Below are 15,460 nucleotides of genomic sequence, written 5' to 3' on the forward strand. Positions count from 1 at the left end.
AAACACACATAAAACACCAAAACACTCAAAACACAAAAACACCCCAAACACACAAAACACACAAAACACACATAAAAACACCAAAACACCCAAAACACACAAAACACCCTAAAACACACACACCAAAACACACTAAAAACACTAAACACCCAAAACACACCAAAACACACTAAAACACCACAAACACCCAAAACACACCAAACACCCCAAAACACCCCAAAACACTCAAAACACACAAAACACCCAAAACACACCAAACACACTAAAACACAAAAACACACAAAACACACAAAACACCCCAAAACACCCCAAAACACACAAACACACCAAAACACCCAAAACACCCAAAACCCACACACACACACACAAAACGTACTTGTAATACGGCACAATGGTCTCGATCTTGTCCCGGTAAGCTGAAAGGAGGCGCTGGAAAGGCTCTCTTACAATGATAAAGCTTAGATACCTCTCCTTGTTCCCGCCCGCTAAGTGTCCCATCAATTTAGCACGACCGGGCCGCGGGTATAGCTCTCTTGCGGCCTCCACGGGTGAGATACGCAGTCTTTTAAGCTCTTCAGGCACTTTCCCGCCCATTATCAGGTAGTTGTAGAGCCAAGTGGAGCTGGCGGCCTTGAATATGTTGCACCAAATAAGCTTGTACCTGGAATGTGTGGATAAGTAGCGTGGTGAGTGGTTTTTAGTGGATATTTTGTGGCAGTTTTGTGACGTGTTTCCCTATTCATCCTGGTGACTATTTGGTGGTTTTGTACAGCTTCAGAAACTCATGTGGGGGTTTAAGATTGTGAAGACTGTGGCCATTAGTCTTCTGCCCTCCATAGACCCTTCCTAATGTCAATAAAATGGTCTAATGGTGCACAAAACTCAAGGTAAAAATGTGTCCCAGTACTGAAGGGGTTAAAATGGTGAAGACTGTGGCCATTAATCTTCTGCCCTCCATACACCCTTCCTAATGTCAATAAAATGGTCTAATGGTACACAAATCTCAAGGTAAAAGTGTGTCCCAGCACTGAAGGGGTTAAAATAGTGAAGACTGTGGCCATTAATCTTCTGCCCTCCATAGACCCTTCCTAATGTCAATAAAATGATCTAATGGTACACAAAACTCAAGGTAAAAATGTGTCCCAGTACTGAAGGGGTTAAAATAGTGAAGACTGTGGCCATTAATCTACTGCCCTCCATAGACCCTTGCTAATGTCAATAAAATGGTCTAATGGTACACAAAACTCAAGGTAAAAATGTGTCCCAGTACTGAAGGGGTTAAAATAGTGAAGACTGTGGCCATTAATCTTCTGCCCTCCATAGACCCTTCCTAATGTCAATAAAATGGTCTAATGGTGCACAAAACTCATGGTAAAAATGTGTCCCAGTACTGAAGGGGTTAAAATACCACCACCACCACCACTACTACTACTACTACTACTACTACTACTACTACTACTTACTTGTCACTTATAAGAAACTCTCCACTGTTGACCTCCTCTCTCTCTTCTGGCTCCAGCACCTCCACACAGCTTTCCTCCACTCTCCTCCTCCTTTCCTCCATCTCTCCACTCATCTCCCCCACGTCAATGTTGGAGGGGGAATATCTCTCCATTTCCTCCACCCAGAACTGTCTCCTCTTGTAACCTCCTCCAATTCCACTGTTCTCCTTTTTTCCCTTCCTCCTCCTCCTCCTCCTCCTTTTCTTCTCTCATCTTCTCTCTTCTTCTCCTCTTCTTTCCTCTTCCTCTCTGCTTCTCTTCTGTCTTCCTCTTCCTTTTGCTTTGTGTTGTCTCCTATTCCTCCTCCTCCTCCTCCTCCTCTTCTTTCTCTCTCCTCCTTCTCTTCTTCCTTCTTCTCTGTCTCTCTTTTCTGTTTCTTTTTCACTATCTTCTCTGCTTCCTGTTTATCTTCTTTTTGTTTTGTGTCTTCTATTCCTCCTCCTCCTCCTCCTCCTCCTCCTCCTCCTCCTCTTGTTTCCTCTTCCTCTTCAATTTTCTGTGGTATTATTTCAAATGTTCCTTTTGTTTTCATTAACTGGAATTATTATTATTATTATTATTATTATTATTATTATTATTATTATTATTATTATTATTATTATTTTTATTGCTGTTGTTAGTTTTTTCTCTCTCTCTCTCTCTCTCTCTCTCTCTCTCTCTCTCTCTCTCTCTCTCTCTCTCTCTACCTTCTTCATACATTACACTTTGCATAGAGAGAGAGAGAGAGAGAGAGAGAGAGAGAGAGAGAGAGAGAGAGAGAGAGAAAAAACTACTACTACAATATACAAAACAAAACAACAACAACAACAACACACACACACACACACACACACACACACACACACACACTCTCTCTCTCTCTCTCTCTCTCTCTCTCTCTCTCTCTCTCTCTCTCTCTCTCTCACCTGATCTTGAGCCGTGTACAGGTAAAGATTGACAACCACCACCACCACCAACGCCACTGTTAACACCCGGACTCGCCTCATCTGAGAGAGAGAGAGAGAGAGAGAGAGAGAGAGAGAGAGAGAGAGAGAGAGAGAGAGAGGTTAATATAAAACCCATCCGTACCTACCCATAGGGCGTTGGCCATGTGTGCCGTGAGACTATGCCAAATCTCCAATAACAACAAACTACTCACTGTCCTGTAGTCATAGCATTATCAAAAAATAACGTTCTCAGAACATTGAGAAACCTTAATTAAGTGGTAGATGATATAAATAATTGTCATATACGAAAATAAATTAAGCTAGTTCATATACATGGACGGTGATGTGTCATAATTATCAGGTCAGGCGACGTTGCCACTCACGACCCAGGTGGAATTTCCCGGGGAGGTTGGGGGGATGAGTCAGGTCGCCACGCACGTGTTGCTTCACTCCTCTGGTCACTACCATGGAAGGACCCCCTGACGCTTCCCCGTCATACACTGTCTTGCGCAGATATTTCTTGCAAGAGAAAGCAAATCGGGCAACACTCTTACCTTTGACTCCAGCAAGGAACCACTCAATATATTACTCTGTGTTTCTACTCGTATGTGCACTTATTTGACAAACATGTAAATTACTTGTCTCATTTTCATGTATATAACCAGAATCTTTATTGCGTTTAATGTACTATATAGCTGCATGGGTATTTGGGTCTCTTCTGACTTCTTTTAGTGAAGTAGAGAACGATCATCACTCCGTTTTTTTTTTAAGAAGGTACTGGTATAACAGTGGCAACGTCGCACCTTGTGGGTAGCTACGGATGAGCTAAACTGTTCCTGTTTTGGTGACATTTTTCTTCACTTTGCTGGTCACCACACACACACACACACACACAGCTGCCACCACCACCACCACCACCACCGTGAAGTGATCCTTGGCAAGGTCAATTATTGAAGACCAACCTTCTGGGATGGATTCTGAATTACTGAGTGGAAGAGAGGGTAGCCGTCCATTTCGGCCCATTACCAACTCGGACCATTTACTATTACCGACTCGGCCCACCTAGTGAACCAACTCGGACCATTTTTTAATACCAACTCGGACCACTCGCTGATATCCCAGCCTGAGACGGGCACACACCACGTTGTGTCTGCGAACCATGAGTCCCTTGCAGGATGAAGGAGGAAGTTTCAGCTCTTGTTAAAAAGAAAGCTTTAGAAGACGTTTCGTTCAGCACCAGACATCGTGGATGAGGTATTACTAGACGTAGTTGATCCTCACGTGCCCCTAAATTCTTTACCTGCTCCTGAAAACCTTGCGCGTCAAGGAAATCGTAAACGCAGGGCAGCACGACCAGCTGAACCACTGGATTTAACTTTTGAACTAAGTAATAATCACATTCCTGAAAACTTTCTGCAATATGACATTACTATTGGTGACCGCCGCCATCTCTTATTTTCAACACCTGAACAGTTGTCACTGCTCAGCAAGGCAAAACAGTGGTATGCTGATGCTACATTTAAAATAGTGCGACGCCCTTTCACACAGCTTTTCAGTATACATGCATTTGTCCAGTGTGATAATAACTTGAAACAAGTACCACTGCTTTTCGTTTTGATGTCTGGGAAAAGACGGAAAGATTATAAAAAAGTATTTTCAAAAACTAAAGAACTTTTAGGTGAGGAACTGAGTGTGCAAGAGATTACGATTGATTTTGAGGAAAGTGTCTGGCGTGCGATCCCCGACGTCCTGCCTAATGTTTATATTCGAGGATGCAGTTTTCATTGGGGACAAGCAGTATGGAGGAAAATTCAAGAGGTAGGTCTGCAGGTATTTTATACGAATGATGCTGGGATACATAGATACCTGAGGAAAGTTCTTTCACTACCATATGTACCAGCAGAACATATAGAAGAACTGTTTTAAAGTTCTACAGAAAAGCAGATGGTTGTCAATCACTTTTAAATCTTCTGGATTACATTAGAAGTACATGGATTTACTCAGATATCTGGCCTCCCAGGTCATGGTGCGTGTTTGCCAGAAGCATCCGCACCAACAATGATGTGGAAGGTTGGCACCACCGTATTAATCTGAAGGCACGCAAAGGCCAACTCAACTTTTACCTGCTACTAAAGCTGTTACGTGACGAGGCCAAACTTGTCACCATTCAAGTACGTCTCCTCTCAGATGGTAAAGTATTACGTAGACAAAGAGCTAAATATATAAAACATCATGGGAAACTGGCAAGCCTCTGGGAGGAGTACAACGCAGGTGACAGATCAGCCAAAAGTTTATTAAGAGCTGTATCACACCATATCTGTGTGTATGTTTGATGTGATGTTTTAGATTTCATTTTGTTAGGTTTTATTAATTGTAGGCTATATATGTATGTTTTGAAAATTGAAACTATTTTCATGTTTTTATTCGTAACAAATGTTTTATAACTTGTTTTACTGTTTTGTGTATATTTTTTAAACTTTTTAAATAAGTAAAAAAAATTGTAGATCAAGTTTTCTTTCAGTAAACAGAAAATACTGGTACACACTGTGGTCCGAGTTGGTATAGGTGGTCCGAGTTGACAATGGGCCGAGTTGGCAATGGGCCGAGTTGCCCTGTATTCAAAGAGAGACAAGAAATAGGAGTAGAAGCATGTAGTGAGATGAGAGAGAGGAATGCTAGGGAATGGATGGAGTACCTGGTGGGGCTGTGTGTTGAGAGACAGGTAAATGGTCGGGTGATGGAGGGTGTGAAAGATTTCTTAACGAGTGCCTGGAGGGAACGTATGAGAATGATTGAAAGGCAGGGACCCCTCAGGGACAGGGACAGGGATGGGGATGGGGAACAGGTGTGAATGTGATGAATGATGAGGGAGGGGGGAGGGAGGGAAAGCTTTAATGCTTCAAACTTCCTGCCCCGTTCTTCCATTTCCAGGTGTGTATGGGAGAACGCCGATCCAAAGGTTACACCGACAGCAAGTCCTGGGTGACTCCCAACTCAAGCTCAAGCTCAAGCTCAAACATTGGTACCCAGCTGGTGGAGCAGCCATGGCAGTGGACAGACACAGGGGCAAGCCACCAGTGAGGGCAATGGTGCTGGTGTCTAACGTGATAATATTGTTAGTGTGCCTTGGGGTGGTGGAAAGAGTGGTGGCCCTGAAGGAGTGTGAAGTTGATGTAGTAGTGGTGGCAGGAGGAGAGCAACACACCTTCACTGAGGACAGTTCAAAGGCTGAAATATCTCAAATAACTCTGTTTGGGAAGGTGGAGGACGGCTTTGAGGGATTCAGCATCAATGTGGAGGGAATAGGTGGCATTGTTTACAGTGCCTGGTTCCCTGCAGACCATGAATGCTTCCCTGACAAGGACACTTGGTACCAGCTCCTGACATTTACACAGATCAAGAAGAACAACGACACTACCATTATGTTTGGCTTTGAGACCAGACACTGCCGCAGGGAGTGTAAGAGCGACACAGCCCCACAAAGCCTGCAGCAGCAGAGTGTGGAGGTTTACGGGGCCTCTCACTGGAGTGAAGACATCCCCCGGGGGGATAACTGTACTGTTAACACACCGAAAGCCATCCGTTTCCATGGCAAGCATTCCACCTGCAGCAAACGCCCCACCCCCATGTCCACGATGAACATAATAGTGATAGTGATGGTAGTGTTGGTGGTGGTACCACTGCTCATCCTGCTGTCCGTGGTCATTGTGAAGTTCATCAAGAAGAGAGCAGCGCCTTGTGAGTACTGTGTGTGTGTGTGTGTGTGTTTTTTTAGCTAGTTAGGTATATATTGGATTAGTGAATGGCTTTCTGATAGGAAACAGAGAGTAGTATTAAATGGGGCAATGTCTGAGTGGAAAGAAGTGGTTAGTGGGGTACCCCAATTAGTAGCAAAGTATCAAAGTTTGCAGATGATACTAAGATAGCATGTGCAGTACAGGGTGAAAAGGACAATTACAGAATACAACGAGACCTGGACAGGCTGATAGCATGGGCAGACAGGTGGCAGATGGAGTTTAATTCTAAAAAGTGTCAGGTTATGCATTTAGGTAAAGACAACACAAACTTTAACTATGAGATGGAGGGATGTTGGCTAGAGGCAGTAGAGGAAGGAAAGGATTTAGGAGTAGTGATAGACAGGACTATGAAATTTTCAAAGCAATGTTTAGAAGCAAGAAATAGGGCAAATAGGATCCTGGGTTTTATAAATAGAAATGTTAGTTATAAAAGTAAGGAAGTGGTGCGTAGCTTATATAATTCCTATGTTAGGCCCCATTTAGAGTATTGCATACAGGCCTGGTCACCCCACTATAGGCAGGATATCAACATGTTAGAAGCAGTTCAGAGAAGAGCAACTAGGATGATACCAGCATTAAAGCGCCTGGAGTATAGAGATAGATTAAAGGAATTAAACATGTTTTCATTTGAGAGGAGATGTATAAGAGGGATATGATAGAGTTATTTAAAATGTTCTCAGATACAAACTACATAGATGTGAGATCTTTCTTTACCTTAGAGGAGGGAAGTAGGACTAGAAATCATGGCAGGAAGATTAGAAAGCAAGGCTGCAGGTTAGATATAAGAAAATATTTCTTTAGTCATAGGGTGGTAGACTTCTGGAATGCATTGCCAGAGACGGTTGTAAATAGCACTAGTTTGACAATGTTTAAAAACAGATTAGATAAGCACTTAAATTTATTAGATTTATAATTATGTATAGCGCTGCATGATAGTTTTTATAAGAAATTTACTATAGTTAAACAAGACATGATCCCCATGTATGGGGACCACAAATTGTAGAGGATTTCGCTGCAGGACTTAGCCCTGTTAATGGGCCAAATATTTAGAATTAGTATATAATGTATTGTGTACTTGTAAGTGTATCTTTAAGTACTGATGACGAGGTCGCTGTGCGACTGATACAGGATAACCTAGATGGGCCCTGGTGGCCCTGCGTTATCCTATTATTTATGCTAGGGTTAGGTGAGGGTTGTCGATCAAATGACCTCGTAGTGGATGGGAGTGGTGGAATGGATTGCTTGGCTCACTAGGAAAGCATGGAGGGTGGGAAAATTAGTAGTGAAACCATGTATGACTGGATCTGAAGGTGTTAATGGCAGAGGAACACCCATTCAAAGACAATAATATAGGTGCATGTGGTAGAGGGGGGAGTAGGTGCTCTCTCTCTCTCTCTCTCTCTCTCTCTCTCTCTCTCTCTCTCTCTCTCTCTCTCTCTCTCTCTCTCTCTCTCTCTCTCTCTCTCTCTCTCTCTCTTGCACCAGTCTTTGTGGTGGTGAGAGGTGGCCTGGGAGAGGAGAGTATAGCACCATCTTGCTGCTGAAGGTGTTAGGTACAGTGTTGTACATGGACTTTGAATCAATACTTGGTGCACCTTCACGTTTGCAAAGTCTTAAATAACGCTCTGAACACCAACATTCTCTGTTGCATCACTTGTGCTGCCCCTTGAGAAATGTGCCACTTGCCTACCACCCCAGTAACGCCACTCTGCATGCCCCTTGCCCTTGCTGCTTTTTTGTTACACTACACTGCATTTGTCCTAGTCATGGGGGTGAGGGTGGTAGACCAGGGGAGTTAGCATGGAGAGAGAGCAGTGATAATGAGCAGTAACCCCCAGCAGGTCCACACACTGAGGGTCACACTGCCAAGGAAAGATCGGCCATGTTCCCTCTACATTTTTGGAGAAGGCAATAGTACAGCCAGAGGTGCAGCTCTTCTGGTAAATTTTCATTATTATTATTATTTATTTATTAGTTTTTTTATTATTATTATGAAAGCTGAAATTTTGCCATATGTTGAATTTATTTCCTTATATATTTGTTTATTACTATTATTTTGTTGTTCTGGTAAATTTTCAGTTTTTTTTTTTTTTTTATATGAAAACTAATAATTTCTCATGCATTGAAATTATTTACTTATTTATTTTATTACAATTACTATTTTGCTGTTGTTCTGGTAAATTTTCACAGTTTTGATTGATATGAATATGAAAGCTGATAATTTGTCATATATTGAATTTATTTAACTATTTTCATTATTCTGTTATGCATAGAAGTCTTACGTGTTTTTAGTATTTTAGTTTATTATTCCCTTTCAGTCTAACTTTTTATTTATTTTATCAATGAACTTCACACATGGGGAATAAAATAACATGGAAATAATATGAAAGTACAGGAGAGTGTTTGGTGGGCAGAGCAGGCAGGCAGACTAACACACATCACAAGCACAGCACTCTCTATTTTGTGTTTTGTTGGTCAGTGTGTCATAAGAACGGTCTTTTGTTCCATGAGGAGGAGTGTTGACTGATGTTGGTGTATCAGTATTATGTCCAGCACTCTCTCTCTCTCTCTCTCTCTCTCTCTCTCTCTCTCTCTCTCTCTCTCTCTCTCTCTCTCTCTCTCTCTCTCTCTCTCTCTCTCTCTCTCTCTCTCTCTCTCTCTCTCTCTCTCTCTCTCTCTCTCTCTCGTAAGCTCTAAGTGTGTGTTTCATTATGCATTAAATACACACACCACAATTGTTTAAGACGCAGTGGTTATTTTCCCAGTTTGGCCCTGATGCTTTTATTTATATATTTTTGGTCTTACAACCAGCGAGGTATCTAGAGAAAGTCGACGGAAGTGACATACCACCAATCACTTCACTACGTGGGGACAAATTCACCTGAAACACACACAATCCACACCACAGACTCCATGGTTGGCTGAAACTGCAAACTGACCGAGAAAATTCTGAGTATTCATGTAATTTCTGTGAGGGGAGAGATCGTGGCCGTCAGCATATAATGTCACACTGTCGATAGCTAGGCGGATATATGACTAAATTGTTCATTTTGGGTTAAAAGCATGACATTTGGCAGAAAGTTAGGCTAGGCCTATATGATGATTTTCAGATATGGGGCCATCATGAACTCTGCCCAGGAGGCGAATGGCAGCCATTTTCCAATATGGCCGCCAGTAAAATGTACATAACCTAATTCAGGGTAATTTTGTCAGCATAACGTGTTTAAAAGTGGATTAAATGCTTTCAGATTAATAAGATATTTATTATGACGTTCTGAGGGTAACTACATATTTGACCTATGATGACCTATGATGACCTTGGTTGACCTTAAAATGACAATTTTTGCGAAAATAGGGGAAATACCCCTTTTTTACCCAAAACATCATATTTTTCGGATTTTTGTCCTCGGTAAGTTTTATTACCATAGTATCGCTCGGTCGAGTCAATCTCCGACCGTCATCAGGCGGTTGCTGACCCTGAGAAAGGCCTAATAATATGTTGAATATGGACAACCTACTTCAAAAATACGTAAACAAAGCTGAACCGTTACGCGAACTTGAGCCCTATATGTAGGTAATACATAGTGGTACACAATACACTCGTACAATACACTCAATACACAAAGAGTGGGGTACAAAATGTCATTACTACACAAACTATACACTGACGGTCCAGTACCGTACACACCGAGCCTCAGCCGATAGCCCCAGTGAGTGTCACTGTTAGTTTTCACAGTCACCTCCACACTGGCAGAGAGCAGTACACCTCAAGGCCGCCTTGTTGCACTTGCAGTGACCTCTGCAACCTTTTCTGCAGCCACAGCACAGCAGCTCTCGAGAGGAGATGCTGGCCTCAGGAAGGGTAGTCCACAGTGGCTTCCAGTCTGGTGGCTCTGTCCAACCCCAGTCTCCTGGAGATGGAAGGGCAGGAGCGGCAGTAAAGGCTTGCCCCCAGATGTGGCCAGCCTGGTAGACTGCCCTCTTGGCATGCTGCACCAGTGCAGCTCTCGTTGGCGGCAGCGATTCCATTGGCATGCCCCGCTTGGTGAAGAGATGCTGGCGCACTTCGTCAATGCTGTCCAGGTCACTGGTGCGGTCATACAGGAAGACTGTGAAGTGCTCCAGCATGGTCATAGCTTCATCATCTATCTCTCCAGGAGCATCGCACAGGAGACCAAACGTGGCTGTTACATCATCAAAGGCATTCCAGGTCTGCCATGCTAGCTTCTTCCCTCTTCTGGTGAAGGATGAGACGACATCACACCCTGTGTAAGCATGGAACATAGGTAGAGCAGTGGCTCTTTCAGGACCAATGCGAGATGCTATTTCGTCGGCAGGTATGTATTTGAAGTTCTGGCCAGTCCCAAAAGCAATCCACAGGTGCTTTAAGTGTAGCCTTGGCACTGCAGCGACTGACAGGACCACCACATCGGTATCAACTGTACGCAGGACAATCTTCTGGCATCCTTGTCGGACAGCATCAGCAGTGTGCAGCAGCATTCTTGTGTCGGCTTCTTCCTGAGTACAGGGGCTCAGTGCTGCAGTGATGCTTTCATCTGGTGGATTGCAAAGAACACCATCACCTAGGGTGGCAACAAGCTGCTTTCCATCTGGTCGGTGCTGCATTTTCATTGTGCATCTAGCCAGGAATGTGAACAGTTCCTGCTTGTTTGCATCAAGTCTCAGAAACTGCTGCCAGTTGCCAGGTAAGTTGTTGTTCCCTTGAACCCGGCGTCTGATCCCCTTTCCGCGGCGCTTTCTGGTTTCAGACTTCAAGCTGTTCTCAAGGTACTGGTCCCACACTATATCCACCCTGTCTGCTCGCTCCAGCTGCTTTTCAATGTAAGGCAAGAAGACTTTGTCTGCATAGTCATTGAATGTTGTGCAAACAACTGGCTTCAGCATGTTCACAAGCGCAGCACCATCGAGGATGATCGCATCAGAATCGGGAGCATCAATGCTACACTCAACACTGCTAGTGAGGCAGTCAAGAAGATCTGACTTCTTGCCCTGGCGTAACTTGCCATCCTGAGACAGAGACGGTGGGCACCTCTGATTTTCGTGTCTGAAGAATTCATTTAGATCACCGTCTCGTGATTGACACGCAATGTACAGTCGCGAAAATAGTGAGCAGTCACTCTTAAGAGACTGTAACTTGGACGTGGACTGGGACTTGCCTCTTGCTGGAGGTTGTCCGAACAGTTGGAGTTTGTTCTTCGTGATCCTGTCACTGAGAGGCTTGCTGCCATTCACGAGGCGCTCTTCAACAAAGGACTGATACTGCTGTACTCCAAGTTCTTCAGCCTGACGAACGGACTTGGCAGCTTCTTCATCCATGATGTCATGGGTGTCAAGACATATCAACCTAAGTTAAATAGTTATTAGTAGGTAAATAGGACCATGGCTGGAAATTTATTAATTGACATATTTTACCAAGCTTGGCCTTGAGGCACGTGTCCTAAGAAAGTCATATTCTGGTCATGGTGAGTTGGTCACCTAGCTAACATCCACGAAAAATTTGGGCTTCGTAAGCTCATGAGGAGCCGAGATATTAGTCGTGGGTACTTTGCCCCCACAAGTACCCCTTAGGGTCAATTAAGCCTGAATAGGGTTAATGGAGCAAAATTCTAGCATTTTGGGGTTCAAAATTTTTATGACCACAAAATTCATTTTGAACTTCTGATATTAAAATCTGGATTTATTTCGTATATTTTTCAATTTGACCTGACATGACCTAAGATGACCTTTACCTGACATTGACCTCATAAATAGATAAACTGATGTAAAGTTAATCTCCATGTCAAATATCAATCGCCTTGGGCGAAAAATGGGCTAGTTATAAAAGCTACAGCTGAGTTACCTACGAAATAGTCGATTTGTGACGAAAATTTTGACTTTTGACACGTTATAAGTCCCACATTTTTTGACCAATTTCCAATGTTATTTTTTTTGTTAGAAGCCCTATGAATTCTTCTTAGGATGTGGGTTTGGTTTTTGCTCCCTGTTTTTTGGTTTTGGAACAGTCCTCGAAAAACCGTAGGGAGGGGGCATATAATATTCTACTGGCGGCCATATTGGAAAATGGCTGCCATTCGCTTCCTGGGCAGAATTCATGATGGCCCCATATCTGAAAATCTTCATAAGGGTCTAGACTAACTTTGTGCCAAATGCCATGCTTTTAACCCAAAGTGAACAATTCGGCCATTTTTGTCATATATCCGCCTAGCTGATGAATGCAGTGAGACACACGACGAGCTGCGAGAAGAGGATACAAAACTTGATAGGACAGTTGATCATGTTCTAGACTCGTTTGTGATCAACACAGCAGACACTTCAGACGAGGATAGTGACTCTGTATAAGCATATCCTGATTACAGTCAATAAGAGGATTAGGCCTCCAGGGGACACCTCTATAAAGAAAATGCGCCTAAGACTTTTACCTCAAAGGTGGTGTGGAAAAAAAGTCTCCTCATTAATGATGTTCAAGAATAAGTTCAGCTTTGGGCAGTTAATGAAATAATTAAAAAGCTACTTCGATCATCTGTTTCTTTCAACCACTCAATATATTACTCTGTGTTTCTACTCGCATGTGCACTTATTTGACAAACATGTAAATTACTTGTATCATTTTCATGTATATAACCAGAATCTTTATTGCATTTAATGTACTATATAGCTGCATAGGTATTTGGGTCTCTTCTGACGTCTTTTAGTGAAGTCATGCATTAAAATAGGTAGAGAATGATCATCACTTCGTTTTCTTTGAAGAATGTACTGGTATAGCAGTGGCAACGTCGCACCCGAGAGGAGCCACACCTTAAGGGCCCCACGCACGCTCAGGCGGCCGGAGAGGCCGCCTGATGTCACCAACACACTATTCCGTCCTGCCTCAAGGCCACTCTCAGTTCTAGAGAGACACCGTGGAGTGAAGATCATGGCATCTCCCCTAGATAAAGAGGAATTGGATTTACTTGTGGCTGCAGCTGTAGCAGCGACGTTATTACAGAAGACCAAGAAGAGGAGAAAGAGGAGAGTATGGACCAGGAGTGGCTGCTGAAAAGGGATGGACTGTCACATTTGAAGTTACTGGAGGAGCTGAGATTAGAACCAGTAGATTGGCTCAATTATCTTAGGATGGATAACATAACATATAACATAAATAATAGGATAACAAAGGGCCACCAGGGCCCATCTAGGTTATCCTGTATCAGTCGCACAGCGACCTCGTCATCAGTACTTAAAGATACACTTACAAGTACACAATACATTATATACTAATTCTAAATATTTGGCCCATTAACAGGGCTAAGTCCTGCAGCGAAATCCTCTACAATTTGTGGTCCCCATACATGGGGATCATGTCTTGTTTAACTATAGTAAATTTCTTATAAAAACTATCATGCAGTGCTATACATAATTATAAATCTAATAAATTTAAGTGCTTATCTAATCTGTTTTTAAACATTGTCAAACTAGTGCTATTTACAACCGTCTCTGGCAATGCATTCCAGAAGTCTACCACTCTATGACTAAAGAAATATTTTCTTATATCTAACCTGCAGCCTTGCTTTCTAATCTTCCTGCCATGATTTCTAGTCCTATTTCCTCCTCTAAGGTAAAGAAAGATCTCACATCTATGTAGTTTGTATCTGAGAACATTTTAAATAACTCTATCATATCCCTCTTATACATCTCCTCTCAAATGAAAACATGTTTAATTCCTTTAATCTATCTCTATACTCCAGGCGCTTTAATGCTGGTATCATCCTAGTTGCTCTTCTCTGAACTGCTTCTAACATGTTGATATCCTGCCTATAGTGGGGTGACCAGGCCTGTATGCAATACTCTAAATGGGGCCTAACATAGGAATTATATAAGCTACGCACCACTTCCTTACTTTTATAACTAACATTTCTATTTATAAAACCCAGGATCCTATTTGCCCTATTTCTTGCTTCTAAACATTGCTTTGAAAATTTCATAGTCCTGTCTATCACTACTCCTAAATCCTTTCCTTCCTCTACTGCCTCTAGCCAACATCCCTCCATCTCATAGTTAAAGTTTGTGTTGTCTTTACCTAAATGCATAACCTGACACTTATCAGAATTAAACTCCATCTGCCACCTGTCTGCCCATGCTATCAGTCTGTCCAGGTCAGACTTACTTGACGCTGCTGTCTCTAGTAAGTCCTTTTATTAAAAAGCAAGACACATGTATGCGCAAGGCCATATCACCTCATGAGAGACTAACTGCTACACTCCGCTTCCTGGCAACGGGTCGATCATATGAAGATCTGAAGTTTTCGACATGCATTTCTCCACAAGCCCTGGGATGCATTATACCAGAGACATGTGATGCAATAAGAAAGGCGCTGCAAGCAGACTCATGAAAGTAAGTACAATAGGTTACACTACCTACTAGAAATGGTAACAATTGGTGAGGACATTAAAAAATAATCAGCTTTTGATATCTTTACTGGAATGACATTGTTATGCGAAAAAGAAAATGAAATTATTGTCCTAGTGTGCAAAGCAACACAAAATAGATACAGTTTGAGTACCTAATTATATGTAATTTATTGTAGTTTGCTGCCCTGAGGTTTATCATCCTGGACAGACATTTGGAGAGGAGTTAATGGTGAAACATAAGTGAAAGAATAAGGTGTTGATGAGTCTTTTAATTCCATGTTTGTTGTTAGTTTTCCACTGAGGCCTTGATACAATACATCATTTATTAACTTTTCTGCTAGCAGTTGCATATCTGCTGTCATTTTCCTGAGTTTTGTTGCAACATTTTTCCCACAATGTCAAACTCATCCTCTGGCCGGGAAGATGTGATGCGCTCTCCGATGAGTTTGAGAACATTTTCAGCAGGACTAGTCGAAGGTCTCTGTTTTTTTTCTCGCTCCTGCAGTGAGAGAATTAACTGCTGGTTCTGAACTCTCTGCTAATGGTCGGTCATGGTCACTGCAGACACTGCTACTTCTCGATGATGCACGAGTAGACGCTCCCTCTTCGGCATGATCCGCAAACTGATGAAAGAAAATTAAATATTTATTATGGATCAACTACGTTATTTTAGGTTATGTGACACTAAGTTATAACTGTTATGCATTACGTCTTTACGTAGATAATGTTTGATGTCGAGACCTAACCCAGCATCACTAAATAATTGTTTTACATAAGAAAATTATAGTCATATTACAATAACATTATCTAGAGAATACACAGAGGTA

At 42.4% G+C, this 15,460-nt stretch overlaps 2 protein-coding genes across 7 annotated transcripts in view; one reads left to right on the forward strand and one right to left on the reverse strand.

Moving 5' to 3' along the window:
• Positions 1-1,707, reverse strand: part of LOC123509334 (carbohydrate sulfotransferase 11-like) — a 3,049-nt gene extending 1,342 nt beyond the window's left edge. Inside the window, exons 1-2 of the mRNA XM_045263561.1 lie at positions 1,464-1,707; positions 377-661 (exon numbers count right to left, since the gene is read on the reverse strand). Of these exons, the coding sequence (XP_045119496.1) occupies positions 377-661; positions 1,464-1,615 (437 nt within the window). The 5' untranslated portion in view covers positions 1,616-1,707. The remainder of the gene's footprint in view (positions 1-376; positions 662-1,463) is intronic.
• Positions 1-15,460, forward strand: part of LOC123509335 (protein ANTAGONIST OF LIKE HETEROCHROMATIN PROTEIN 1-like) — a 31,606-nt gene that overhangs the window by 2,709 nt on the left and 13,437 nt on the right. For 2 of the 6 annotated variants that reach the window (XM_045263564.1, XM_045263563.1), the window contains exon 2: positions 5,360-6,166. In XM_045263564.1, coding sequence (XP_045119499.1) covers positions 5,473-6,166 — 694 coding nt within the window. In that variant the 5' untranslated portion in view covers positions 5,360-5,472. Of the gene's footprint in view, positions 1-4,901; positions 5,151-5,359; positions 6,167-8,063; positions 8,166-14,257; positions 14,617-15,460 lie in introns of those variants that run through there. The other 4 variants (XR_006676180.1, XR_006676179.1, XR_006676181.1 and 1 more) reach the window with 4 other exon arrangements.

This window comes from Portunus trituberculatus, chromosome 26, assembly GCF_017591435.1.
Source record: "Portunus trituberculatus isolate SZX2019 chromosome 26, ASM1759143v1, whole genome shotgun sequence".
NCBI classification, from domain to species: Eukaryota; Metazoa; Arthropoda; class Malacostraca; order Decapoda; family Portunidae; genus Portunus; species Portunus trituberculatus.